At 45.3% G+C, this 26,340-nt stretch overlaps 1 protein-coding gene across 4 annotated transcripts in view; it reads left to right on the top strand.

Annotated features, from left to right (window-relative positions):
• Positions 1–26,340, top strand: part of LOC108874404 (RNA binding protein fox-1 homolog 3) — a 344,196-nt gene that overhangs the window by 302,180 nt on the left and 15,676 nt on the right. For 2 of the 4 annotated variants that reach the window (XM_051074169.1, XM_018662880.1), the window contains 6 exons: positions 6,714–7,016; positions 14,398–14,541; positions 19,078–19,131; positions 22,044–22,136; positions 22,916–22,976; positions 23,066–23,119. In XM_051074169.1, coding sequence (XP_050930126.1) covers positions 6,714–7,016; positions 14,398–14,541; positions 19,078–19,131; positions 22,044–22,136; positions 22,916–22,976; positions 23,066–23,119 — 709 coding nt within the window. The remainder of the gene's footprint in view (positions 1–6,713; positions 7,017–14,397; positions 14,542–19,077; positions 19,132–22,043; positions 22,137–22,915; positions 22,977–23,065; positions 23,120–26,340) is intronic. The other 2 variants (XM_051074170.1, XM_051074171.1) reach the window with 1 other exon arrangement.

Consider the following 26,340-nt stretch of genomic DNA (forward strand, 5'->3'; position numbering starts at 1 on the left):
GAATGTCATGTCGAGATTCCTGCATGCTTAAGTAATGGCATTTTGTCCCCACGAGGAACTCTGGCCCCCGTATCATAACCCCCGGCGTGCGGGAGAAAAAAAGACTGAATTAACATGACAATCAGCTGATTCTAAAACAAATGTTGGCATTTTTATCCCCGGTAGAATTACAGAGGACTCATCTGTAATCTGAAGAGTGCTACACTGGCATGACGACGCTGTGGAATTGATTTACGGGGGGTTGATATGACCAGAATGACAGAACATCCCACTGTTCAGTTATCAGTTTTCACTGTATCCAGGTCTTTATCTTAGTGATCAATAGCAATCTCAAAGAAGTCGTTGAGTTTGGGAGGATTTTTAATAGGATAGATGTCAATATCACTTTGTTCTGACAACTTTAGAGAAACAAAACTGAGAGGAAAAGTAGATGAAAAAGTTCTTTGGTGTGTTTTTGACGGGGTCAAAGCAGCACAGTGTCTGTTCTCACTAATAAATGAGTCTAAACACCAAACTGGATGCATCCCACAAGTTAATCCAAATTTTGACACCCAGTCTGGAGTAATTAGTCCCAGATGTAAATATCTGTTATGCAACAAAAGAGGCAACAGCACTGAAACAGACAATTATCTCCTCTTATGGCGTTGGCAAAATGCTATGAGTCTAACCATGTGTAACTGATGGCTTTTTCACGGGGCCTCTAGGCTTGTTTGGATGTGTTTTTGTTTATTTATTTATTTATTTTTTCTGCATTTTTACCGTGCAGCGCCTGAGCCCAGACAGAGCTGTGGCTGAGACAGACAGGTTCATTACATGTCACAGGAGTTCAAAGTGATCCTCTGTCTACTCTGTTTATTAAGTGGCGCTCCAGCGTCTCTGAGGTATAGTAACACTCACAGTCGCGCTGCTAAGAGCAGTCCCATCTCGGTACGAGGCTCCGTGTGCGGCGCCTCCGCTGCAATGTAATGAAGAAATCAGCAAGGGATTGAGGAAAATGAACTCTCTTTCTAATACCTCCATCCAAGGACGTGGAGCAAATAAGTGCTCCCAATAACGAGGAAAAATCACGTTAGAGGGGATGAAACATATGTGACATGTGAAAACGATTAAGCCTCTCGGAAAAGAGCGGCAGAAACATTCATGAAATCTAAATTGACTTGGACGCAGAGCGAAGACACCGAGTGTTTATTTTCATGAATTGATTTTTCCACAAATGAGGTGGAAAAATGGAAAGATGGGAGTTTGCAAGGGAGGAAATGTGAGACAAAACAATAACCCTCTCCCCAGCCTATTTGAAATCATAAACCCGCTGTAGTGGTGAGGAAGACCGGGGGTTTCGTTGAGGTGGGGGCGCTGGGGGGGTGTTGTGAATCTGCATTAAATTGGGCTGCTTCTCCCGCATCTCCCCGCTCTCTCTCCCAACATCGCGCTGTAATTGGTTGACTGGGGGGGAGGGGAATAGCCGTTGCACCAAATATGTGCCTCATCATGAGAAACTCAGCTGAAGGTGTTTTGTTTTTGTTGTTGTTGTTTACCTCTTCTGAGTTTCTCTTTTCTGGCTCACCTTGGATTCACTCTGTGGCATGTGGTTGTAATTAACACATGCCGCAGCCTCTGGTGAGTGTTAACAGAGAGAGTTGGAGTAAGATCATGTGGCTCGCCTAATTAAAATGGACCCGGCTAGACAGCCTTTATTTATGCGCCTTCAAGACAAAATGAATGCCAGTTGCCTGTGGAAATCATCTCAGGCCGTCTTTTCTCCTGCCTGCCTGACTGTCTGCATGCGGGGCTACAATTAACCGAGCATCAGCAGCAGAGCCGGGGACAACAAGAGGCTTTCATGCAGCTGGCTGAAAACCACTCAGTGTTTCGTTTGTGTTGCATCAACTGATTGCCGCGCGTTGGCCTCCGCTGAGCTGCATTACACTTTTCACTATAAACTCTGCTCGGGTTTGTGCTGTGACGGCCCAGCGGGATTTGTCACAAGTTTGCCACTGTCACTGTCAGGCAGTCATTAAAACCAAATGAGCATTGTTCTAGAGAGGAACGCTCAGTGCATGATGCTTTGGATGAGACAGGAACAATTTTCAGGCACTGAAAAGCTTAAGATTCACTTAAAAAATGTTATGTCATCTGTAATCTGACAAAGCAAGTTGCTTGTGTACATTTACAGTGAAGGAATGAGACAGCAATGCTTTATGTTAAGTCAACGTTAAACTATTCATGCTGTTTGGATTATGCAGAAACACTGCAGAGCTGTTCATAAATCTATCTGAATTGCTTAGTGTATAGAATCAGGAGGAGCATTTCTTGCTTCAGACTATTAGTGTCATACAGTATGAACCATGTAAAGTAGTAAGGCCTTAGCTGAAAAATGATCCAAGCTGCATGTGACGGAGCTGGAGCCATAAAGCTGCCCACTCCATCACGGCTCCCATCGCTGAGATTGATCAGCACGCTCCCATTTGAGTGATTTCCCTCCGGATTCAATGCAGCGCAATTAGTCGCCCGCCGTATTTTGCTTTCGCGTTGCTCTTTGACCCTCAGTCGCACGTACGAGTCGGTGCAGCACTCTGCCGATATGAGTTCCTCCTAACAGCTCCTGTATTTGCACGGCCCCCGTCTCCTCTCGGCCTCTCAACACCGTCCCTCCCAACGCTGCTAAAGAGGATCACGGAATCGCTGGCGAGCGGCCAAGTCGTCGTACCTGCTGAGATGGAATATAGCCTTGACCATCTACGCTGGGGTTAGCACCGGTGAAAGTCTGTCTCTCTCTGAGTACTGTACGCCGGGGAGTTTCTCCCAGACTGCCAGCCTCAGCAGTGGACATCGCCACGAGGCCTTCCTGACCTCTTTGGCTCCTGATGCTGACTGTAAAAACAAAAACTCCGCTCCAAAAGTGATCTCCTTAAGTAAGGGTTTCCAATCCAATTTTACGCTAGGAGAGTGCTTAAGATTAGAGATAGTGTTTTTATTGTGCTCTTCAGTAATAGCAGTAGAAGGGGTGAGAGGAGAGATAGAGGGAAGGAGGGAAAGAGGAATGGAAAGGATGAGAGATCGATAAAGGCTGCTCTCTCTGGTTGCCTTTATTCTTTGTCGTCATGTCCGTGGAGACGAGGTTTCGGCGGCTCATGGCAGCAGGCCATGTAAGGGGGGCATTAAAGTGCCGCAAAGGGACCTGTTCTTTTCCCATAAACAGGCCTGCAGGTAGAGAAGCACTCGTCAGGATCCCAATATAACAACGACTCGTAGCACTCGTTCGCAGCCATAATGAACAGCAATCTCTTTCAGCGGGAATGAGATGTGCTGTGTACCTGACTGGTTTGCCGTGGAGGGCTTTTCATTAGGCACCATGGATTATCTTGATGACGGCGAGTCAGCCCCAGCGAAAAGGGCGCGTGGTCGCACTGGGACAAGCACAGCTCCCCTGATTTGCATGGGCCTTTTTTCTTCTCCCAGTTCATTTCCAGTTGAATAACTCGTTTGTCACATACATCAGAGGAAGGCGAAGATCATACGAGAGCCAGTGTTACTTTGTGTTTCACTAATGAGGCCTGTACTCTCCGCCTCCTTGCTTTTGCCTTGCTGCCCTTTGAAACAGCAGCAGCATGGTGCTACAACACTTTAGTAGTTTTCTTTCTCAGATACGGAGCTCCGGGCTGTTATCCTGTTTGTGTGTCACTTGGCTCCGTGTGCCCTGTGAGTGTAACGATTCACGTTCTGACCCGAGCACAGAGGGACACACCAAGGCAGATTTAACAAGTCTAGTAGAACATGTCATGACTAATGCAGAGCTGAGGCATGAGGAAGAAACAGGAACAGTGAACAGTACTGCTGGTGAGGACTAAGTAAACTAAATCATGGATTTCCCCCAAACTAAGGAACTGTCAAATAAATAACCGAGGATATGGCAAACGAGAGACTAAAACCAAAAGCTCTCTTACAACTTGCTCAGCAGAAACAGGAAACAGAACAAAGCACTCAAAAAATGTCATGTTCTTAAGGAAATGTGACCAGACAGGAATCCACAGAAAACAATACTGGATTAATGCCACAGTCCAAGTCCACGTTGTGCTTTTTATTTTTATTTTGCAGACATGCAGAGTAGTTTCCCAACTTGAAGTCTTATCCTGGTTTGATCATATCCCGGCCTTTCAGCTCTGTGTGTACATGATTCCAACATTTTCCAAAGTTTTAATAGTCTGTGTTGTTGCAGGTGTGTTTCTGACACCTGCAGATCTGAACCGAACCTGGTCTCTGGCTGCTGCATTTCTTACCATTTATCCTTTTTCATTTCAGCATGAACATCACTGTTTTTCCCTTTATTGTCCAATTAATAAATGCGGAATTTTGAACACTCCTGTGCACATGGCGGCCAGTGTCAGAAACACAAGGAAGCACCACAGGTTTGAAACCCAGCAAGTATAATCAGGTTTCTCAAAACTGAAAATAAGAATTTAATGCTTGATCATAACCTTTGTGTTATATAAACACACTCAGTAACTCCTCAGCAAATCCTCAGAAACACTGATCAGGACCATGGGCGTCAGCTTGACAGTGACTGACTGAAAGATCAAAACTGGAGCTTTGATCTGAGTCATGACACGAGCGGCGTTTCATGTACAGTCAAACACAGCACCTTCGTGTTTCCAGGCTGCTGAGCTCTCTGTCTCTGCCGGACTGTTGAGTTACCAAGGTGTTGATGGTTTGCTCGGGCTGGTTGAAAGGAGGACACGGGATGTGGTAGTACTTTCAGCTGTCATACCAGGAGGTGCATCTTTTTTTAGGTAACCAACCCCATTCTCCTTTAAAATGGGCGCTTAGAAGTTGAAAATTGCCAACATCAAGAGCTTCCTTGAATTAGAATGCCCCGCAATGCAAGTGTGTTATATAATGCTATGACTGGAGGGAGAGGAAAAGTAGAGCACAGGGGTAGAGATTAAAAAAGTTTCTGCATAAAAAAGAGAGGGGGGAGGAAGAGATGAGCATGAAAGGGAAAGGGGGGAGGAGGGATTGAGGGAGAGACAGAGGATAGAAATGTAGTGTAATGAAAAAGAGAAGGGGGATTAGGTCAGGCAGGAGTGAGGGTCCAGTCCTCGAGGCCCAGCGGGCTGCAGGAGGCTGGTCAATCCCTCTCCTCTCTCAAGGCTTCTCTCTCTTTTCATTTAGATAATGGAGCATTTCCTTAATTGGCAGAGCACAGTTTATGCTGAGGTTTGTTTGCCAACACGTCAGAGCAGAATTATTTCCACTACATTTACAGCATAGTGTTGCTCAGCTCTCTCATTAAAACCACAGCCTCCTCCTGCCCAGATAGAGCTTTCTGTGGAAATCTGCAGAAGGAGGCCAAACACCACAGCAGCAAAAAAAGAGAGAGAGAGAGAGAATAAAACACATTTATCTCCTATCTCACCATCCCCAGCCAGCTTGTAAAGGAAGAGACAGAAACTTCTCTATCTGTTTACTGTTATTGTTTTTCTCCAATCATAAACCCTTACTTCTGCCTGCTATTGTGTGCTTTTTCCTCCTTTCTCTCTTATCGAAAGAGTTATGCGTTGGGCTCGCATGATCTGTATCTTTAAATTTGATTGAGGGTATTTGCAGGGGGTGTTATTGGATTTTGGTGTTATTGTCTCACCTTTTCCCTCTGTGTTTTTAATGTCGGGATGGATATCCGCTCCAGCAGCACTGATCTCACTGTTCTGCTCATTAGTCTGGATTCGCAGAGCCTAGTGCTTCGCAACAATAAGACATGCACTTCTGTAGTCCAGCCATTACCGAGTTTAACAATGTGCACCAGCCAGAAAAGTCCATTATTTCTGCAGCTCATCATCTCAAGCATCCACACGAGACAAAGGGTCTGTGAAAGTGCTTTGCTGCAAAGGGCCATCTATCACTGAAGTCAGGAGCAGAGCCTAAAAAACATATGTGGTGTAGATGACACATACTGTGTGTTCTGGAAACATACGGTACAGACTTATAGGAATTAAGACAAGGCTTGGTTACCGGCTGAAGTGTGTCTTTGATGAGTATTTAAAACTTTCATGTATCAAAACATTCAGACCATTTCCTGATTTCAGTGAGAATTTTTCAGGTTTTAAAAATGATATTTTCTTGTGTGGCTTTTTAAAAATAAATCTTTGTGTACTTACGATATTTAAAAAAGCAACAGAAAAGTGCTGTTACTGAAACTCCACCTGTGTTTCATATGATGCTCTGGGACAGAAACAAAGGCAGGGAGAGTGAGCGGGAAAAAGGCTCATAAAGCGAGACAGAGGTTGGTGTTAAAAGTGGGGAAGTGGAGCTGGGAGAGGGAGCAGCTGCCGGTTTAACAGACCTGTCAGTGAAATCAAAAGCCCTAATCAAAATTTTATCAATTAATTGATCTTTCCTCTTGTGCTTTGCCACAAGTGCAATTGAGATTCCCCCTGACTCTTGCCCCTCCAACGGCGCACCATGCTCTACAACATAAACTGTGTTCATTAGCAATGATCAAGGAACTCCCTAATCTGAGCGGAGATGTGATATGATGGCTGTTTCCCCCTGACTTAGTTGGTCTGCAGGACAACTCCCCAGCTGCCTTCCTCATTGCACCGGGGAACTCACACTTGTCTTTAATGCTGGTTGTACAACTCAAACAATGTTCTTTAACTTTAATCTCAACTGTAGTTCTAACACTTCTCCCTGTGTGTGTGTGTGTGTGTTTTTCTCAGGGTAACCAAGAGGCCACCAACCCCCCAGAAGCGATGGCCCAGCCGTACACCCCAGCCCAGTACCCACCTCCCCCACAGAATGGCATCCCCGCAGAGTTTGCGGCACCGCACCCGCTCCCGACACAGGACTACACCGGGCAGAGCCGGGTTCCTGAGCACGCCATGACCCTCTACACGCCCACACAGACGCACAGCGAGCCGGCCGGCACTGACAACAGCACGCCCGCCATCACCGCCACCACGACCGCACCGGTCAGTGTCCTTCATCACCTGCAAACACTGTTCTCAACAGACTGTCAGCAAGTAAAAATACATTAATATCTCTTTTTACCTTTTTTTTTTTTACATAATATTGTATCAGATGTCTAGAAAAAAGTACACTGCTATTTTTAACGTCATGTAAAATTGCCAAATTGTGATTGTTGACATTTTTGAATGTTATTATTAGTTGCTTGTTCCCCCTCCCTGACTCCCTTTGTTTCATTGAGGAAAGTTTCTCGTTCCAAAAGTCTGCAGCTTTGTGCTGGAACAAGTCTGCCCACCTCCTGTTTTAAATTTAGACAAGATATGTGTAGAGATTACTGCAAAAAACCTTAGAAAATATTCTGACTTAATATGCAGATATGGCCCCTCTGTACTTGTATGATATATATTTTAGTTTTTAATTGTCTTTATGAACTGACATCTTGTAGATTTATTCTGTTTACCCAGCGCTGCATGAGAAAATGTTGCAGTTATACCAGTCGAGTTGTGATGGAGTACATCTAAGCCACAGCCCTAGATACACATACTACCCACTTTCCAAGTTATTTTTTTCACTTTTCTTTTTTCCACTTGGCAATTTGGATGTTTTCTGCATCACAAACACAAAATGACCTTCCTCAATAAAAAGTGAGGGCTGAGAGTGAGAGCCAAACAGAGCGAGAGTCACTGTACTGCACATTAGTGAAAAGCAGGAGACTTTGATGTCATGGCAAAGCTTGGTCCTTGACGGTGGAGGTGGATTTGATTCAAGATGTGCTGATGAAATGAAAGAGCGTTTCTGAAGAGCCATTTGGGGCCAAAAAAAAAAAAGCCTCATGTAAACCTGAGCTGTTTTATTTATTTGTGTGAAGGAGATTTGACATGCTGTAGACATGAATGATTCAGGTCCTCTGAAAGGAGGACACACACACACACACACACACACCCTCCCCCTTACCCCCGATCTTTTTGGTAACAGCAAAAGAGAGATTCACTTTTCAACGAGCCAAAAGCAGCTGCTGTTTAGTCAAATCAGTTAAGTGCATCCAAATGTTTAAGACCTTCATTTAAACATAAGATATTATCCTCTGCAGAACTGTGCCAGGACCTGATTATACTCCCTTTTTCACTCCTTTTCACCTCAGCATAAGAGTGCATATGTTTAAAGTATTGGCAGTCCAAGTGGAAAACAAACCTCTGGCAATGCTGCATGTTGAGATACACAGCTTGGGAGTGATTGAAATTCTAAATTATATATTATACATCTCATTCTTGTGCACTGATACTCTTATATGTAATGCCTTGACCTGGGATTTACCTTCACACGAGGCAGATGTAGATAAAAGGGAGGACGACTTAGCTCCAAACTTTAGAGACGCGTCTAGAAAGGCAGATAATGCTGAGAGAGATGGAAAAAATAAGAACCTTCAGACCTTCCTTTCTCCTTTAGCATGAAAATACCTGCTGGGAGAGGTCACGACGAGGCCACAGCCCTCCTGAGAGGGATCTGGGTCACTCATAAAGAACACTGTTAATAACTCCATTTTCCCAGCCTCACAATTACCGTACAGCTACGAACATTTGGCGGCAGAAAAAGTGCTTATACGGCACAAGCACAGCAATAGAATTGCATAGCGTATTATCATCGGTCCGTAATGTAGCAATGTTTGATTTGAAGATTTGTGTGACGCTCTCCAACTGCTCCGTGGTTATGCGCCGCACTTACAGTAATGGCTGACACACAAGTGAGTTTAAAGTGAACAGAGACTTGGCAGGAGGTTCAGCCTCCTCCTCCTCCTCCTCCTCCTCCCCCTCCCCCCTCCGACACTGTACACCACTCCTACACTCTCTATCTCTCACCGTCTCCCCTCTCTCTCTCCATTTCGCATTTGATTTCATTTCATCTGTTCACCCGCTGTGAAGAAAGCCCAGAGATGGTGGCCATGGAGAGATGAGAGCTCGCCTTGCTTTCCTTCATGCTCTTCCTCTCTTGCGCTGTCCCCCGCTTTTTCCTCCATCTTCATTCTCTGCATCCACACTCTCCCCCACTTCCACCCATCTTTTCTCAGGGAGGACAGAGAGATGAGATTAGTGGGGTGTAAACAGAGAGTCTAATCCTCGGGGGCCGCTGGTGTAGTGTCGCCCACCGCTGTGTTCCCCAGCTTTAATGGCAGACCCAGCCTGTTTGCTCTGGGTGCCACAGACGGGCCCGGGTGCCTTTGATTAGGGCACCCTGCAGAAACACAGATTGAGGGAGCAGATCAGCTACTCGCTGCGACTCTCCCCCCTCACCCTCCTCACCCTCCTCCCTTGGCTCGACTCTGCTGTGCTCAGCTCCTCTACCCCACGACGATGCTTTACTCTGCACATCTTCTCGACTTAAAGACTTAAAAAGAGTCAAGAGAGAGTGAAAATTCAGTGAAACGTATGGATTCTGTGTGAATTCCCTGCAGAGAACGGAGAGAGTGTATGTTTTAATGAGGCACGGGGACTCTCTTCACTTCTCCTCTCTGTTTCTGTCTGTGTCTACCAGTCCCCCCTTCTATACTGGGAAGGTGGCGTTGTCCAGAGCCAGACCTCTGGGACCTCGCTCTGTGCCATGTTCAAACAAGCTGACTTGAAAGCAGGCGACTTGAGGAAGAGAGGCAGCCCCCAACTTTTCTCCAAATCCTTAGAGATGAGGGTAGCAGAGGGCTGCCAGGAAGCTCTGCTGGAGAAAAAAAACTGAGCTCGTTATCTGGCTCAGTTCAAATAGTCTGAGGTTTGGTTGAATTTCATGAGTAATCATTCTCTTTTCAGATAACAAATTAAGGCAGTGGCGTTAGGGCAGCACTCAATTCCAGATTTTTCACAGCCCGTGTCAGCGGCATGAAGACTTTCCAAAGGGTATTCTGGGGGACTGTGATAACATAGACACACACACACACATACACCAACACACAAGGGCATGCTGAAAACATGGGCGAGCACATGCAAACATTCATTACGTACACACACACACACGCACTCTCTCATCGCTCGTGAACTGTGTTTAAGGGATTGAGACTCCACCGGGGTGTAGCTTTCAGAGGCGGTGCTGATGGCAGCATGTAGGCCACCTTTAAAAAGGGGATGTCTGTGAGTGGGAGGAGCCGCAGATTCCCCCCCCCCACTGTAAGTTCCCATTTCAACGATATTATAGATACCCTCTCCTGGATAATTGAAAGGATGAGGCGGTTGGTATTCTGTCTTTTTCTTATTGTCAACAAATCCCATGGATAGTCCCTCAAATAACAACGCGTTCATCCATCTGTCAAACCTTTGTGACGTCCCTGCCTCTCAGCTCTCAGCCCATTTGTTCCTGCTGAAGACATAAATACTTAAAAACAGCTCATAAATACATAGCTTTATTTTTGAAAAGGGAAACAGCTCGGTAATTTCCTTAAAAAAAAAAAAAAAGTTGGACAAACAAACAAACAGGAGGAAATAAAGCCTTTGTTGGGGACTATTTTTAGCTGCGGATTAATCCACATTTGGTGCTTTAGTGTGTATTTGGGGCAGCGGGATGGTGAATGTGGGACTGAATCAAAATAAACTACAGTGTTTGTGTTTGTGGTAATGAAGGAACAGACACAATACTTGTTAGCAGGAAACATTCATTATTGGTTTGGTTCTTTTGTGGATTTTGCTGAAAAAAAAAACACTACAGAATATCAGCAGACTTATCATTTAAAGATCCCACAGCTTCATTTATTTAGTTTCCACAGTTGCAGCTGAACCAAACTGAACTATAGTTTCTGAATTCATTTAAACAATAAGCCAGAATCTGAAAATGAAGATGCTTCTTACTGAAATGCACCTTAGAAGTTAAAGCTGACTTCTCTCCTTTAGGTTTTATAGATCCAGTCTTGTATCTGACTTTTTTTTAGATATTTTCTAATAGAGTTGCTCATCTTGTGTAATGATGATTTAAGTAGCAGAGTTTCACTCTGTCCGAGCGTTAGAAGTGCTCCAGCTGCCCATCACTAAACTCTGTCTATGCAGAAAATGAACAGGACTTTTACTGTCTCCTGAACGCCTAAAATAACTCCTATACCTCTACCTCTCACTACTTTATATGAACCAGGGGGAGTAGGTGGGGGCGGCCTCTCTACTCCACACTCCCTCCCTTCACACCCCCTGCTCTCTCAGGTGATGGAGGGGATATATTTGCAGCTTCTTTAGAAAAAGAAAACAAACAGTGAAGGACCGGGAGAGGAAAATAATGAATTAAAGCTCAGGCATTATAATTCTTGTGAGCGAAGACTCAGTATCCCCCCCCCCCTTTCCTCATTTAATCGGATGTAATCTACCTGCTTGGCAGCATTCCAATCAGATAGTTTCAATTATGCTCTTGTAATGCCACTCTGCGAGGAGGGGGAAAGTGCTGAGCAGAGCACTTTGCAGGCGATTTGCAAATAACAGCAAGGGAGTCTTTTAGAGAAATGACTGAACAGGAAGCCGGAGAGTTGCTGGAGTTGACAGCTCTCTCACTCTCTGGTTTGCTGGCTGTGGCGGTGACGGCGTGTTTTGCATCCCACCTCCTCCTCCTCCCTGTGACAGCAGCTGTCGGGACAGTAAAGTGCCACTGAAGGTGGCCTCCTATGGTAATACGGAGGTAATTATTTTCCGCTGCAACATCACGATCTCACAACCAGGCAGGCAGGTTGGAGCCTCGGGAGCGGCGCGCAGAGGCAGGCATCCCGGATCTCAGTGACACTCCAAGTTATTGAGTTAGTAGGATGCAGTCTGGGGTGCTCGGGAGTCAGCAATTCAGTATTTGTGTTCTCCGTATGTGTATTTGCCCCCGATGTCAGCATGCTGCCGGCCTGTCTGAGCGCAGAGTGAAAGTTAATCTGGATGTTTGCAAACACGCAACTGCGCCTGCCGTGATAAAAAGCCAGACAGACAGAGCTGGAGGACAGCGGTGCTCAGTAGTCTGGCAACATACGCTAAAGGTCGATAGTGTCATGTGTGACCGATGAAACAGATTGACCCGCGGGGCCCTGGTACCTTGTCACCCTCCACGGTTCCAGCATCTGTCTGCAATGTGTCACCCCCAGGGCCCAACATGGCTACTCAGGCTATTAACCTCCAGCGCGCGAGGACACGGCAGAGTTAAGACCCCTCCGCCCGTCTCTCTCTGTCACAAATCCACTCCTTACCAGCCGGGCCGGCCAGCTCGCTGCATTTCCCGGCTCCCGTGTCCTTCGCCACTTGTTAACCTCTGGTCTGGACACCGTCGAGCCCAGACAGGACTTAGGAATCCACCGCCAACCTGCCCTACCTGGATGGCTGCAGGGGAGACAAAGTGGGACCTTGAATCAAACAACTGTCACTGTTAACAATGTATGTCACCGTCTCGGAATGGGCCATAAAAACCAAATAAATGACGGCCATTACAGTGGAGATTGTGATTATGATAATGAGAATAATAAAGGCGATCATCATTACGATCATGATGATAATGATAATACTGTGATGATGAATTATAATGAATAAATCCTTACCCCATTTCCTAAATGGTGGGAAATGTATCACTAAGAGAGGCCTGCAGCCATCTGACAGCCTCAGAGCAGGGTGAGGGTTATCAGTGTGTGTGTGTGTGTGTGTGTGTGTGTGTCATTTGAACCGTTTGTACTCTGGAAACAACCTACTCCCTTTTCACGTCTGTATCTCAGTACAAGATTGTGTCTGTGTATGTGACTTCCCAGCCAGTGTATAGTGTGCTTGCCATGCTCAGAGAGCACTTCCCAGGAGACCTTGCAGTTTACATATCACATTCAAACAGCTTTTGTGCTCAATATCTGCCACTTCCACTCTCTCGCTTCTCATTCTCCCCTCCTCTCTGTGTTTCTTTATTTAGTCCCCTTCCAGAGTCACCGCCACTAAATCAGGATTCATTTTTGTTCGTGTTTGATCAATTGCTGGCTATTGCAGAACAGAGACCGCCCCCACCCCACAGCAAAAAACACAGCATCGGCTGTTTTGTTCAAACGCTCCAAACAAACTTTGTGTTTTCCTGATGAGTGACCTCTTGTGGTCATGACAGCAATTACTGTCCTCTCTCAGAGACAAAGACGGAAGCAGTGTGATGCGGTTATGGATTTGTAAGGCAAATGGTTCTGTGTCTGACTTTGACTTCTCTGCAGCTCACCTCCGGTCTCCTGCACACAGCCAGTGTTCGTCTCTATCGTTTATAAAGCTCACCAAGCAGCACGGTGTATCTCCTCTCTTTTATTTGTACATAAAGAAAAATGTAAAAATGTCAATTTGTGGCTTTTAGATGCTGGTATGTCCTGACAAACAACAGTTTATTCATCTGCCTGTGTGTCCAGCTTTAGCGTAGGTTGTCAGATACAGTAAGATTTTAGTCTTTTATTAGTAATTCTCAAACCTGGCAACCTCACTGTCACTCCAGCTCATAACTAGAGTCAAAACTGCAAAGTGTCATTTTTACATCTGTGTTTGTGTATGAATTAAACAAGCAAAATATGTGTTAATTAGAAGTTAATTAGAAGTTTTTGGACAAACCTGTGCTAGCTCTTTCCCTCCACTCTTTATGCTAAGCTAGGCTAATTGTCTCCTGGACCTAGATCCATCCATTAATTTAACCAACCACAGAGATGACAGGTCAGAAAACTCCTACGTGAAGCATTTTGAAAGACACTTGCAAATGACCTATTTTCTCCAAATGTGAGGACCTGTGTGGACAGACTTGTCCCACAGCGGAGCACAAAAGAGAGGATAAACTACATCTGTCGACCAATGAGGTTTTGTCCACAGAAAATACATCAGAAAAAGAAACTGCCTCAAAAACAAGGTCCATCTAAACAGACAAGCCACCAGCACCCTCTGTGAAATCCATCACGGGTGTCACAGAGAGAAACAAGTGAATTTGTCATTGACATCAGACACGTCATTTATATAGAAATGTCAGCGTAGCATTCTCATAATGATGGAAACAACAACGCTGAGGGCTTTGGGCCTCGCACTCTGATGCCTGTGTGCAAACGTCACCAATAATGTGTCTTTAGTCTAGACATGTCAGGGCTCTGTGGGATCTATATCCACGCCTTTTTGTCAGCGCCTTCAATCTTCCCTGTTGCTCAAGAGCTAAGTGCAAGAGATTAATAAGTGGATTTGTAATGCACAACCTCAGGTTTGACACTATAAGTCATCGGCTGTTTATCGCTTTGGCTTTCTCGCAGGATTGAAAAATGGCAGACGCTGAGTAAGTTAGTCAGCCAGGCCTCCCAACCCCACCCTGCACCCCCGCCACCCTCCTATTCCTCTCCCCCCTCCTCCTCTCCCCCGTCCTCCTCCTCCTCCTCCTCCCCGTACTTCAGGACCGGGAGGTACAGTATACTGTAGCAGCTAATGAGCAGCTTGTGTCTCTTCTCTGTTTGTTTCCCTCTGGCAGACAGATGATGTGACGCAAACAGAGGGCTCTCAGCAGCTCCAGCTCCAGCACTCAGACTCTTCAGAGAAGCAGCAGCCCAAAAGGTTACATGTCTCCAACATTCCCTTCCGCTTCCGGGACCCTGACCTAAGGCAAATGTTTGGGGTGAGTACCTGAGAGAAAAAATAGCAGTTTATTATTTATTCTTGTAGGTTCCTGTATCTTAACTCTGTAGTCGCCAAGTTTAAATGCTGTGATCTGAGAATGCAGCAACAGCATAACAGAAAACACATTATACATTATCTAGAGATGATCTGAACCAGTTTATTAAACTAAAATTTAGCGCAACTGAAACAATGGTAGTGGAGGTGCTCCACCTCCTCTGACGCAAAGACGCCAAAAGAAATGATCCCACTTTATTTATATATCTTTTTTGGCTTATTAAGCCTCATGACAAATGAGCAGTGGGGCTAAATCACACAACCAAGGCCAAGTTTTTTTCAAGAATGTGGCCGGTGCTTGAACCGTCATCTGGTAGCTACACTGTCAGGAGAAAAACAAGTGCCTTCTGAGTTTTTACAAGTCAGGAAAAGTGGAGGAAAAACAGCCCAATCAGTCACAAACAGGTGCTGATGTGTGAGAAAAAACTCACTGCTGCACTGCAGGCCAGACACCAGGCTGAAGTTAGCTGAGAGATGGAAGCAAGTACAGTAATGATTTTACCATTTACTGTTATCTTTGTCTTCTGCCCTGTCATTACTTCTGTTTAACTGTGTTGCCGTGTCCCCAAATCTCAGTATTTACCTTAAACTTGGTGAGGACGATGTTGTTATTAACAATAGGGGGAAAAAGCAGCTGTATTATCTTTAATTTCTTCTGTCTTGGTCAGTAAAGGTTCGCATATATCTCAGTTTTCTCACAGGATTGTGTTGTTTTCAACATGAAAAAACATCTTAAGTAGCTTTTAGAACATTAGATTGTGGGATTGAAGAAATAATTTTTCCTGATTACCTGTTAGAGGTTACACACACAGAGCAGTCAGCTGCAGACTTATTACATATCAGCAAAGGTCCTCAGCAAATTTTCTCTTTCTCTCTCTGTCTCTTGCCCAATTAATGGAGCAATGAATAGTTCAACAGCTCACCCTTGTGTCTCACAAAAGCCTCAATAAGAATTGAACCAAACATCCCAAATTCAATAACGATAATGGATCTGAATGGAGACGATGGCCAAAAATGTACTTTAAATGTTATGCGCTAATTGGACCATTAGAACCCAGAGGCGTTAATTCTCGTCGTTATGAAGACAACATCCAGCTGATGATATTAATTACAGCCCTGGCTGTGGCTTTATAAATTGCAGACAACATGGCTGCTCTCTCTCTCTCTCTCTCTCTCTCTCTCTCTTTCTCTCTCTCTGATTGTTGGCTTTATTGTTCCCAGCTCTGGTGCAGGTCGTGTGGAATCCAAATCGCCTCAGTAATTAGCTCGGAGGCTTTGTGTGCCTGGCCGCCGCATGCAGATATACGATACAAAATTGATCGCAGCCCACCCAGTCCCCCTCAATCACCCTCCTCACCCACGTGTTGCCCACTCCTTCCTGCTACATGCCCCCCTCCCCTCCTCGCGTCTTGGTGGTTGGCATAGTAGAGGATTGTGGGATTGATTGTCTTGGGTAGTGCTTGGCAAGGAGATAGCTGGTCTGCTCCACCCTCTGACATGGCCTCCACAATGGGCCTTTGTGTGATCAGCGTGTGCAAAGCTTCATCCCTCTAGCTCTAATGGCTTCTGGAGCGCCACCGGCTCAATACGCCATTACTGTTACGCATGAGTGAAACCCACAGACATGCAGGCGGGAAGACAGAGGAGGAGGAGGAGGAGAGTGGAGGTGCTGCACGGCCCACTAGAGAAGGCTAAGCCTCGCCAGGAGCTCCATCTGCTCCCACACAGCATGGAGAAACCCTCTCTGGTGACGGCCGCAAAGGTTTCAACATCAGTAGACGCCGGCTTCAGAGCGAGCACCCTAAAACAAGAAGGGAGGGTCTGAGATTCACCCTGCACGCCACAGGGTTACGGGTGTGGAGAAACCTGTGAGCCTTTAACGAGGCGCTGAATGAAGGGCTCATTAGGACGACCACAGCGGACCTTAATCAGTAATTAGAAACTGTGATCTCTGAGAGTTAGTGAGTGTGGGGGGAATGAAAACACTCAAAGCGAGCGAGCCAGCGCCCATGCTGCGCTACTTGAGGGTGCCCTCGTTTATGCGACTCGGTTCTTCGGCAGTGCTTCTCTCAGTGCATGTAAGGGCTCTCACAGCGTTTCCCAGAGCAATCAGGACCTCTGCCCCCACCCCACCCCCCGCCATCCCGCTGTCACACTGACTGCTGCGTCTGAACACGCGCTACACTGGCACGCTACTGTTTGAATACACAGGGGCTGCTGCAGCGTAATTATAGGTTTGTGAAGAGCCTAAAGATATTCGAGCTAATCAAAGGTGGAGGCACGGTGGCCTTGATCTTGTTTGTTGCTTCCACACTAGGAGGCTTAAGGCACTGGAGCTACAGTGCATCAAAATGTCCTTTTTTTTTTAGTAAAAAGGCAGCAAGTCTTCACTGTATCAAAGGACCACACCAGTGTGTTTATAAGTTTTACTTCTTAACTGCAAATCATGAGTATTTAACATTCTGTTGACTTCTTTGTACACGTGCTGCATAGTTTGAGATTTTTTGATGTTTTTTTTTTTTCTACTACTCCAGGCAGCTGTTGGTTTCCTGTGTAAATGCTGCACTTTTGAAGCTTGCTTGAGTTGTGCAATCCAATTTCTATTTCTCCGTAATGTGTTTCAAGTGCAGAATGATTTGGAAAGTCTCCGCAGCTTTCCCTTAATAACAGTAACGTAATGGTAGCCGTATGGAAATAGAAATAAATGGATACCTGGAACAGTGGGGGGAAAAAAATTCTCAAAACACAATCAGCTGTAATATAAAGAAGTATATGAGATAAATGGGGTAAAACATGTAAAACCACTGGTTTGGGTTTAAGCTGTGAGTGCTTCTTTTTCTGCTTTTATCTCCATATTGATACTGAGTTGTTCTTATAGTCTGTGGATGCATAGATCGGACTGCAGCCTCTTAGATGACGTCAGTTTCTCCCTCGTCTTCCCTCTGGAGACTCCTCCCATTGAAGCTATTGTTTATCAGTACTGCTGATGCAGCTGTTTCTGTGTGTGTGTGTGTGTGAGAGAGAGAGAGGGTGTGAGTGGGTGGGTGGGGATAGAAGTGCATGAGATCACTGGTGAGCAGCGAGCAGTCCCCAGCGCCATGTGGAAATCCACAAAGACGACTTCCTCTGAAACTAATTAATCGACGCCACAAGCCCATTACGCTCGGTTAAAACAATTAGCATCTGCACATTGCACGGGGGAAGCATTGTCATCTCAGGCGAGAAAGGGGCATCACGCTGGGATATAAATGCCTGCGTGTGTGATCGAGCCAACCCTTCCCATTCGAATCAATGGAGCTGAGAGCCATATGAGGCAGATGTGTGGCTGGGATCTATGGAATAGAAGAAGAGCAGATATATATATATATATATGTGTGTGTAGGGGAGGGAATGCACCCTGCTGAAACAGAGCAGGTTTTAAATAACTAATTTTTTAAATTCTTTTTTGAGCTTGGTGTGATGAGGTCAGTGCATTACCCTTCCTAGTGGGAGGGGACATATGTTTTTCACTAACCCATAAACCCTCAGCTCCTTGAGCCCACTCCACTCACTCCAGCCAGATAATAGCCAGCTCCTCCTAACCCCTATTAGTGGCTCAGTCAAACGATCCATCCATTCCCATTGAGCGTCGACCACATGGAAGGCCCATTTCTTCCCTGTTGTGCCGAAATGAAGGCGACGCGGACCGCTTGACAGGGTAATTACTTTTAATGAAATAATACGGCCATTGTAGACAGCAATTAAAAGTCGCTCTCACTCCACTCATTAGAGGAACTTACAGTTTACTTTCATTCCTCTGTTTTCTAATGATCCGAAGGCAGGCCTGTTAAATCGAAAGGCTGGAGCATGTTAACCCCTGGGGACCGGCCCTTAGGTCCTGTTGACTGTGAGAGCACACAAACAAAGAGAGGAAGAGAGAATAAAGAACAGAGGAGACAGGGAGAGGCATATGAAAGGATAGAAAGGTACAGTCAGAGCTGATCCGCCAAAACTCTCCACAAGTCAGAGCTCAGTTATCCGCTCAGGAGACTTGAAGAAGTGAGTTATCCCCAGGTGAGCGAGGAGGTGGAGGGGGCTCCGTATCTCAAGATCAAAATATCATCTGATGCTTCGTCTTTTCTCTTTGTGTTAAATCAGGCAAACAAACAAACATCAGAAATGCTGATATGCAATCAAAGATCCAGTGTTTTTACAGATCCTGTGATCTCATTTCACATGGTATTGATAGAGATACAGAAATGCATTAAAGCAGCAGCTATGAATTCTCCTTTTTTTTAAAGCGTGCCAGCGAGCTTCAAGAACTGTTTGCCGAGCTAACAAATGCAAATTGACCACCATTTCCTCACAAAAGTAACATTTCCATATTGCCTTAATGGTTTTTCTTTCTCCAGTCGTCCTTCTCTTGAATTCACAGCCAGTGAGGCTTTCTAACGCCGGCTCTGCCCCGCTCTTCTCTTCTCTTTTTCTTTTCTCTCTGCAGCAATTTGGAAAGATTTTAGATGTGGAGATTATCTTTAATGAGCGAGGATCCAAGGTAAGTGAACTAGAACGCCAGCTGCTTCATTACCATGTACTTCTTCTGTTTCCTAATGATGGCATTAGTGTAGTGTGTACATTGGCTGAGAGTAGTGGTCTCTAAGCCTGGTCCTGGAGAGCTGCATCCACCATGCCTCTCTTTCTCTCCCTCCCTCCCTCCCCATTGTTTTTGTTGTTGCAGCTCTAACCCAAGTTGTGAATCATTAGCCCTGTCAATCAATTCATTATTGAGCTATTTCACAATTCACTTAATCTACAAGCAGGCTGCAGGTCCTCAAGCTTATGGAATTGAAACCACTTGTTTAGGGACCTGGTCCTCTTTGAAGCCTGGATGTTGATTAAAAAGACTCTACGTTGTTCAGGTTTTATCATTTTTGTTTTGAATATAATATAATTCAGGATGATAATAATGTCCTCTGGGATGTTTTGCAAATAAATGTAGTTTAGTTAGAAGAAATTCGGAGGCTAAAACTTCTGTTACCTTATTGTATATTTGAAGTTTTGGACAAACAGGACGTCATCTGCCTGCTCAGTGGAAGTTTTTACACAGTTAATGAAGCTGATTTACTTTGGAATTATTCTATAATTTTCTTTTTGCCAACAAATCCCATTAAAGAACCAAAACCAACAACTTGTTAGTCCATCTCAGCACTTTCTGACCTCCCTATTCTGTCTGCGGATCTCCTACTGAACATGTTAATTATTAAAACTGGGTCACACATACGCAGTATTTTCCTAAAATAGCTGATAGTAGTTTTTAGTGAATGGCACTTAAACAGGTCTAAGTAGTGCTGTTGTTAGGGACTATTTTCAGCCGCAGATTAATCCACATTTCTTGCTCCGGTGAGTATTTCCAGCAGCAGGATGGTGTATGTGGGACTGAGTCAAAATAAACTACACTGTGTGTGTTCATGGTAATGAAGGAACATGTTACCCAGTGCAACACTGATGTGTTTTTAATAGTTTTTGGGCAACAATGGAGCTCTGTGGCACAGAGGAATAAGACATATCAGGCTTTGGCTTTACTCACTCAAGACTCTTGGTCTTTTTTGGTGGATTTGTTGACATGAATAAAATATAGAATATAAACAGCTCAGCCCTTTAAGGTCAAAAATACTGGATTTAAATGTTACTTCTTAAAATCTCTCCAGTCTTTCCAGCCTATCTTTGATCATGCATATATGTATCTCAGGGCTAATTTAAACTACTAAACCAAGGATACCGACACGCCGCCAGAAAATTAGCCACAGCAGTGCTGTGTTACTGCAGTATCAGTCTCATAACCACCTACCATGGACAGGTGAAGCCTGCGGAGGTGTGAACAGCCGAGTGCTACTCATCCAGCTGTTCATTTAATAGAGTGTACTAAGCTCCACAGCTTTCCATTCATAAAGGAGACAGGCTCCCTGGCTGGGTGTTGAGGCATGAATACTATTGATTCCCATTCATACCTGGGAGTAGCTGGGGCTGGTATACAGGCATGCAGGGAGCCCTGGAACCAGGCGACGCTGCTGCACTCAGCCCCCTCTGCCAGACAAGATTGAGCACCGGATAAACCTGCCTCCTCCGCCGTAACAAGCATTTATTGTTTGTGCCCTACAAAGCCATTACCCATGATGCCTCTCTCTCTCTCTCTCTCCTGCACCCGTGTGCTATATATAATGAACCTACCAGGCCATTAATAAACAATCTATTTCCTATGAAGCTTTGGCAATTTGCATTCAATATGTTTGTCTCCTTTGAAAAATGGTGGCTCCACTCTCCCCTCTTGTAAGCTAATTATTTGTGCATGATAAAAAAAAAAAAAAAAAGATAGAGGGGGTAACCACAGTCGGGTGAATGTCCAAAGGATTAATTTTGCCCTCAATTCCTTTTTTGAATTTATTTCTTTATCTCTCTTTCCCCAAGGACAGGTCCCGTGTTATTTATGCTAGGAATAGCAGCCCGGAGATCCTGTGTATGCATACGAGATCACACTGCTCGCCATCTCTCACATGTATTACATCCTCAAGCAATTATCAGGCAGCGCCGGCCATGCTCCCTCTTCCCCTGCCCATACCTCTATAAGTATATATAGAAACCAAAGGAATGGGACTTGTTTGGCCAGCATATCTTAATGCTTCTGCTATAGAGCTCAGGTCCAGTATCCCAGTCCACATAACTCAAGGAAGTGACAAACCCCCCAGGGGAGCGAGGGAGACAGAGAGTTGAGGGGGGAGGGGGATGGAAATGAGAGGTTGGGTATATTTTGGTCAGGGTTTAAAGTCAATATCCTCGCTCCTCTCTGTCACAGAGGACGGTATTTGCGGTGGCACCAATCACATTTTTGCATCAGTGGAGCCAGTGTAATTTTTGCCTCTGTAAAAACGTCCGACTTATTAGTGCAGTGAATTAGAAATAGTCAAAGATCAAGTTAACATCTTCCTTCGGATTCATCTTCACTCCTTCCCCTGTTGCCCACGCCTTCAAAGGGAGACGGGGCCGTTTGAGCGGCCGCGCTGCCGAAGTTGTGTAGATAATTATACGACTATTATGGCAGCTAACACAGTGTTTTGCATCCGCTGCTTCCTGACATTCACCCATGGCACCAGTGCTGTGCTGTTTAATTGGGTAAAGCAGGCAGGTTTGTTGGTGTTGTTGTGTGGGGTCATGTCACCGTTATCCTCTCCTCCTCGGATCTCTCTGTTTGCTGTTTCCTGACGCCTCACTAACTGCCTCTAATTAATCTGGCTGCTTACAACTCGACTCTGCTGCTCACCTACTCCTGTCTTCTCACCTCTTTCCCTTCTCTCCTCCCTTCCCCTCTTCTTTTTTTCCCCTCTGCGTGTGTGAATGTGTGTGGGTGCGTACGTGTGTCCAACCTTTCCCTCTCCTCTCTCTCTCGACCCGTGGCTAACGTGGCGCTCTCAGGGCTTTGGGTTTGTAACTTTTGAAACAAGCACAGATGCTGATCGTGCACGGGAGAAACTAAACGGTACAATCGTAGAGGGACGCAAAATAGAGGTGCTTTCATTTTTCCCTTTTCCTATCTTTTTCTACTTCCTGCCTGCTGCCTCCTGAACTTACCAACAAACCAATGCATTAGCATGCGGCTGTGTGTGTGTGGTGTGTGTGGATATCTGCATCCCTGAGTGTGTGTGAGTGCCTGGATGCATGCCTGCATAATGGTGCGTATAACAGTGTTCTCTGTAGAATGCAGGATCCTTATATGTCAACCTGGACACGCCAGTTGTCCATCATTACCTGACAATGCAGACTGAATGCATGCTATCATCCTCTGAGTTCCCGTCAAACCCGAGAAGACCTGCATTCCCCCTGTCACCATCGTTTAGTCCTGCCTGCTCTAATTCCGCTCTTGTTTACGATGAGCCGAGCCCCCACTCAGTCATTCTCATCAGGTCAATAGAAGAAAATCAAAGCAGTGTCTGTGTTTTTCTTTTGGAATCCATTTGTTTATTCAACCAATTACTGATTTTGGAGGATGTTCTTTTTTTTATTCATACCTGTGGGTAATTGGTGCATGCTTTCCCCCTCTTTCCAGTAATTTAATAATGTGTAAGAAAATTGAAATGATGAATAAATTCATGAAAGGGTGAACCAAACTCAATCAAACCAAAGTGCTACAAACATATTTACATAATCATTTTTTTTCATCTGTTACTTTATGAATTTGTCTTTGTTTCATCTTGGTTTGCTGCTTGCTTTTGGCTCCTCCTTGGATTTATGGACAGTAAATGTGAGGGTCGGTCATAACGGGCAGTGTGCTTTGTTGCCTTGAACAGGTGAACAACGCAACAGCACGAGTGATGACAAACAAAAAGGTGGCCAACCCTTACACGAATGGTAAGTGGTAAAATGTAACATAAAAAGAAGAATAGTCAAGTTTGTGTTTAGTTCTGGTCGTCAGTCGAGTTCTTCTTTGTTTTCACCAGGGTGGAAGCTGAATCCAGTGGTAGGAGCTGTCTATGGTCCTGAACTGTATGCCGGTAAGAGACCTGCAGCTTCTGCTGGTTGAATTGTTAGTGTTTTTCTACATGCACTGCAGTGTACCTGAGGCCACTATCAGCCGCAGCCAATCCCAATCTGACCCCTGAATTTCTACAATCGGGTTCATCCTGAACCTACTGAACATGAAATTCCCCTCAAATCAAAGTGAATCTGAGAGCGGCCCAGATAAGCAGTGGATGATCCAAGCCTCTCTGAGTGGCTGAGGGAGCCTGAGCCATTGTTTGCACGGTGTGCAACTGTAAAGCTGAAAAAAATGATTTCAAGAGCAAGCGCCCCTGCAACTGTTATCAGATTGTGGAGGCTGCTGCTGTGGATGGATTTGCCAAGTGCGCCAGATTGACTTTTACAGAGCTAACCGAATAAGGGAGATTGAGTGAGCGATATTGTTGGCACCTACCCTGTCGAAGGCCGCTATTCCTTCTGGTCTCAGTAATGGAGGAATGAGATGAGCTCAGTGGGGTTTTCCCTATCTCTCTGTGCCTCGACATGCCAGCTTTATTGCTGTATGTTATATGAACCCTTTGCATTTTAATGAGGGGGAAATGGTACTATTTCATTTGGAAGAAGTGCTGAGCACATCGCGCCACTTTAACGGCTTTCCTTTCTGCTCATTAGACTAAAATCTGTTCATTCCCCGGACAGCTTTACGGCGAACCTCTAAATAACTGTCCATGACAGAAAGCAGTCATCTATCATTTTTATTTCATCCCCAACCCCTCACCCCCTCCATGCCTCCTCCCCTGCCTCCCACCCACCTCCTCCTCCTCCCCCCACCATTCCCTTGGTTTTGACATCTTCCCCTGATAATTACACACACACGCAAACATACACACACTCCCCTGTCGGTGTATGCACATGCTCAAACATATAAATTCTGCCATGGGTCAGGTAGAAATTTCACTGAATTAAAAATCGGGACGTTAACTAAGTCCAACTTATATTAACAATCATTTCCTGACCCACATACACACACAACACAATCCCCTGCCCTGCTTTTACACTCAGACCAAAGCATTCCAGCATACAGAAATAGATAACCTATGTAGAACACAGACACTAATACATGTCGCCGCTTTCATGCGCACTTTCTCCATATTACACTCACACACACTCACACACACACACACTCTTCCCAAATCATCTCATAAATCAGAGGGAGTGTGGTCCACCACTCCAGGCAGGGGAAGCAGGAGGGGCTGGGTGATTTATTGGCTGCTAATTTTTCAAGTCGTCTTGACATGGCGCTGGAGTTTGCCAAGCCTAAACGACAACATATGCTTGCCAGCTGGGAAGATGGGAAACATAAATAAGAGATACATTTTTGAAACAAAACCGCCCTAATGAGCAGCAAAAGGCCGTTTTAGCTAGTGAAAAAAAAAGAGAGAAAACAGAGCACTGACCACGGCTTTGACTGTGATGTTCCTCTCCTTCCAAAGAACAAAGAACCAAAACAAGAAAAAAAAAACTCAGTTTTGCAGGAAAATCATCATAGCTACAGTTAATATACTTTTGGTGGGAGTAAAATGGGATATAAAGGCGATTAATCACTGTTTATCAGTCCTCATTTCTGTGCGGGAGATCAGTAAAATTGGGAGCCATAAATCCTGGCTCGGTGACAGCACACTTCGTCTCCATTCGTCCTGGCGCTACAGGTTTATTGTCCTCAAAACCCATTCAGGAGAATGACGGATGAGAGCCTCACGCCGGCTCCCCGCTCTTAACCTCTTCCAGGGTAGATTGGCTCCTCCTACTGACGGAGGAGGGGGGGCAGTTGGGTCGGGTACAGGCAGGCAGCGCCACCCCGGGTCCACGTCCTCTGCTGAACACCCAAACCTCCCCCACAGCCCCGCTGGAGGGAGGGAGGGAGGTCGGGGAGGGGGGGGGACAAGGTGATTGGGTTTCCCAGTCAAATGGAGGGATTGGCAATAAAACATAGCAGTGGCACAAATCATGGTGTGTGGTAGCATCCGGGATTCGCACTCACCTTTGTCCTGTTTTACTGTGCGTTTTACCCCAGAATCTGTTCTCCACTGCCTCATCCATAAGTAATCTATCCATATATAACATAACGACCATCTGACTGCCTTCGTCTTGGTCCATTTCATTGGCTTAGTCACACAGTATATACAGCTTGTAATTATAAATACAGTGAGCAGGTGTGTGCAGGAACAGTGTGTAAATATGCACCTACATTTTCTTATATTAAAATCAGTTGCAACTGATTTCAGTAACTAAGGAGGCAGATCTGTATGCAGCACATGTCTCAGTGTTTAGCTCGTCTTACAATAATTGATAATTCTGAATGACTCCTTGTGTTGGATGTTTTCAGGACCATGGACAGCTGCCACTTAGAAATGCCTTCATATGGCCAGTCCCCCAGGCTAACGGAGAGAGACTCTCCTCTGCAGCCTAATTCCTAAAGAGACAGGAGATGAGTAGCTTTTCATTCACCAGTTCATATTTTCTGCTGCTAAGGTGGAGTTTTCTTGAGGACTGGTGAAAAGCTACCAGCTGTGTAAATGACAGAAAAGAAAGGCTAATTGCCATCTTAATATATGTAGACAGATCCTCTCATTGTTGGAGTGTACGTTAGGGGGATAATTAAGCTCCAGACTCTTGATTAGATTAAGCTGTTTTTGGTCCCCAGTGCGTGGATTAAGTGCTCATTGCCCGATGTATTTGAGCAGGAAGTATTAGAGAGATCAACCTTGTGGAAAATCAGATCTTTCTTTATGGGAGCCGGTTATGACCCCATCATTGGCACAGAGCTGGATTACCTCGGGTCCAACTGGCTCTGCAGGTATTGAGCTTCTCTCAGGTTGACACATATGACATATGAGGTGCAGCGTGACCCCACCGCCCTCCAGCACATAACTCATATTTTCTCCAGCCCCCCTCCCGGAAAAGGTGTTTGACTTTGGTGGCTAGACCAGGTTTGTGCTCTCATACGCCGTGGCTGTTGTTGCTTTTCACAGGCTTACTAAGGTGTGACAGTGCCTTTGATTTATGGGTTATTATTGAAGCAGTGTAGCCTATCGCCAACTCATTATGAGTTTACATTCACATACATCAGTGCATGCATATTGCATACAAATTTCCAAAAAAGAAAGAAAGAAGCAATTGGACTTTCTGGGTCCCTAGAAACAGTAGCGATTTGTTAAGAGGAGGAGGGAGAAAACACCTCAGAAACTATCAAAGA

The sequence above is a fragment of the Lates calcarifer genome, linkage group LG11 (assembly GCF_001640805.2).
Source record: "Lates calcarifer isolate ASB-BC8 linkage group LG11, TLL_Latcal_v3, whole genome shotgun sequence".
Classification (NCBI taxonomy): domain Eukaryota; kingdom Metazoa; phylum Chordata; class Actinopteri; family Centropomidae; genus Lates; species Lates calcarifer.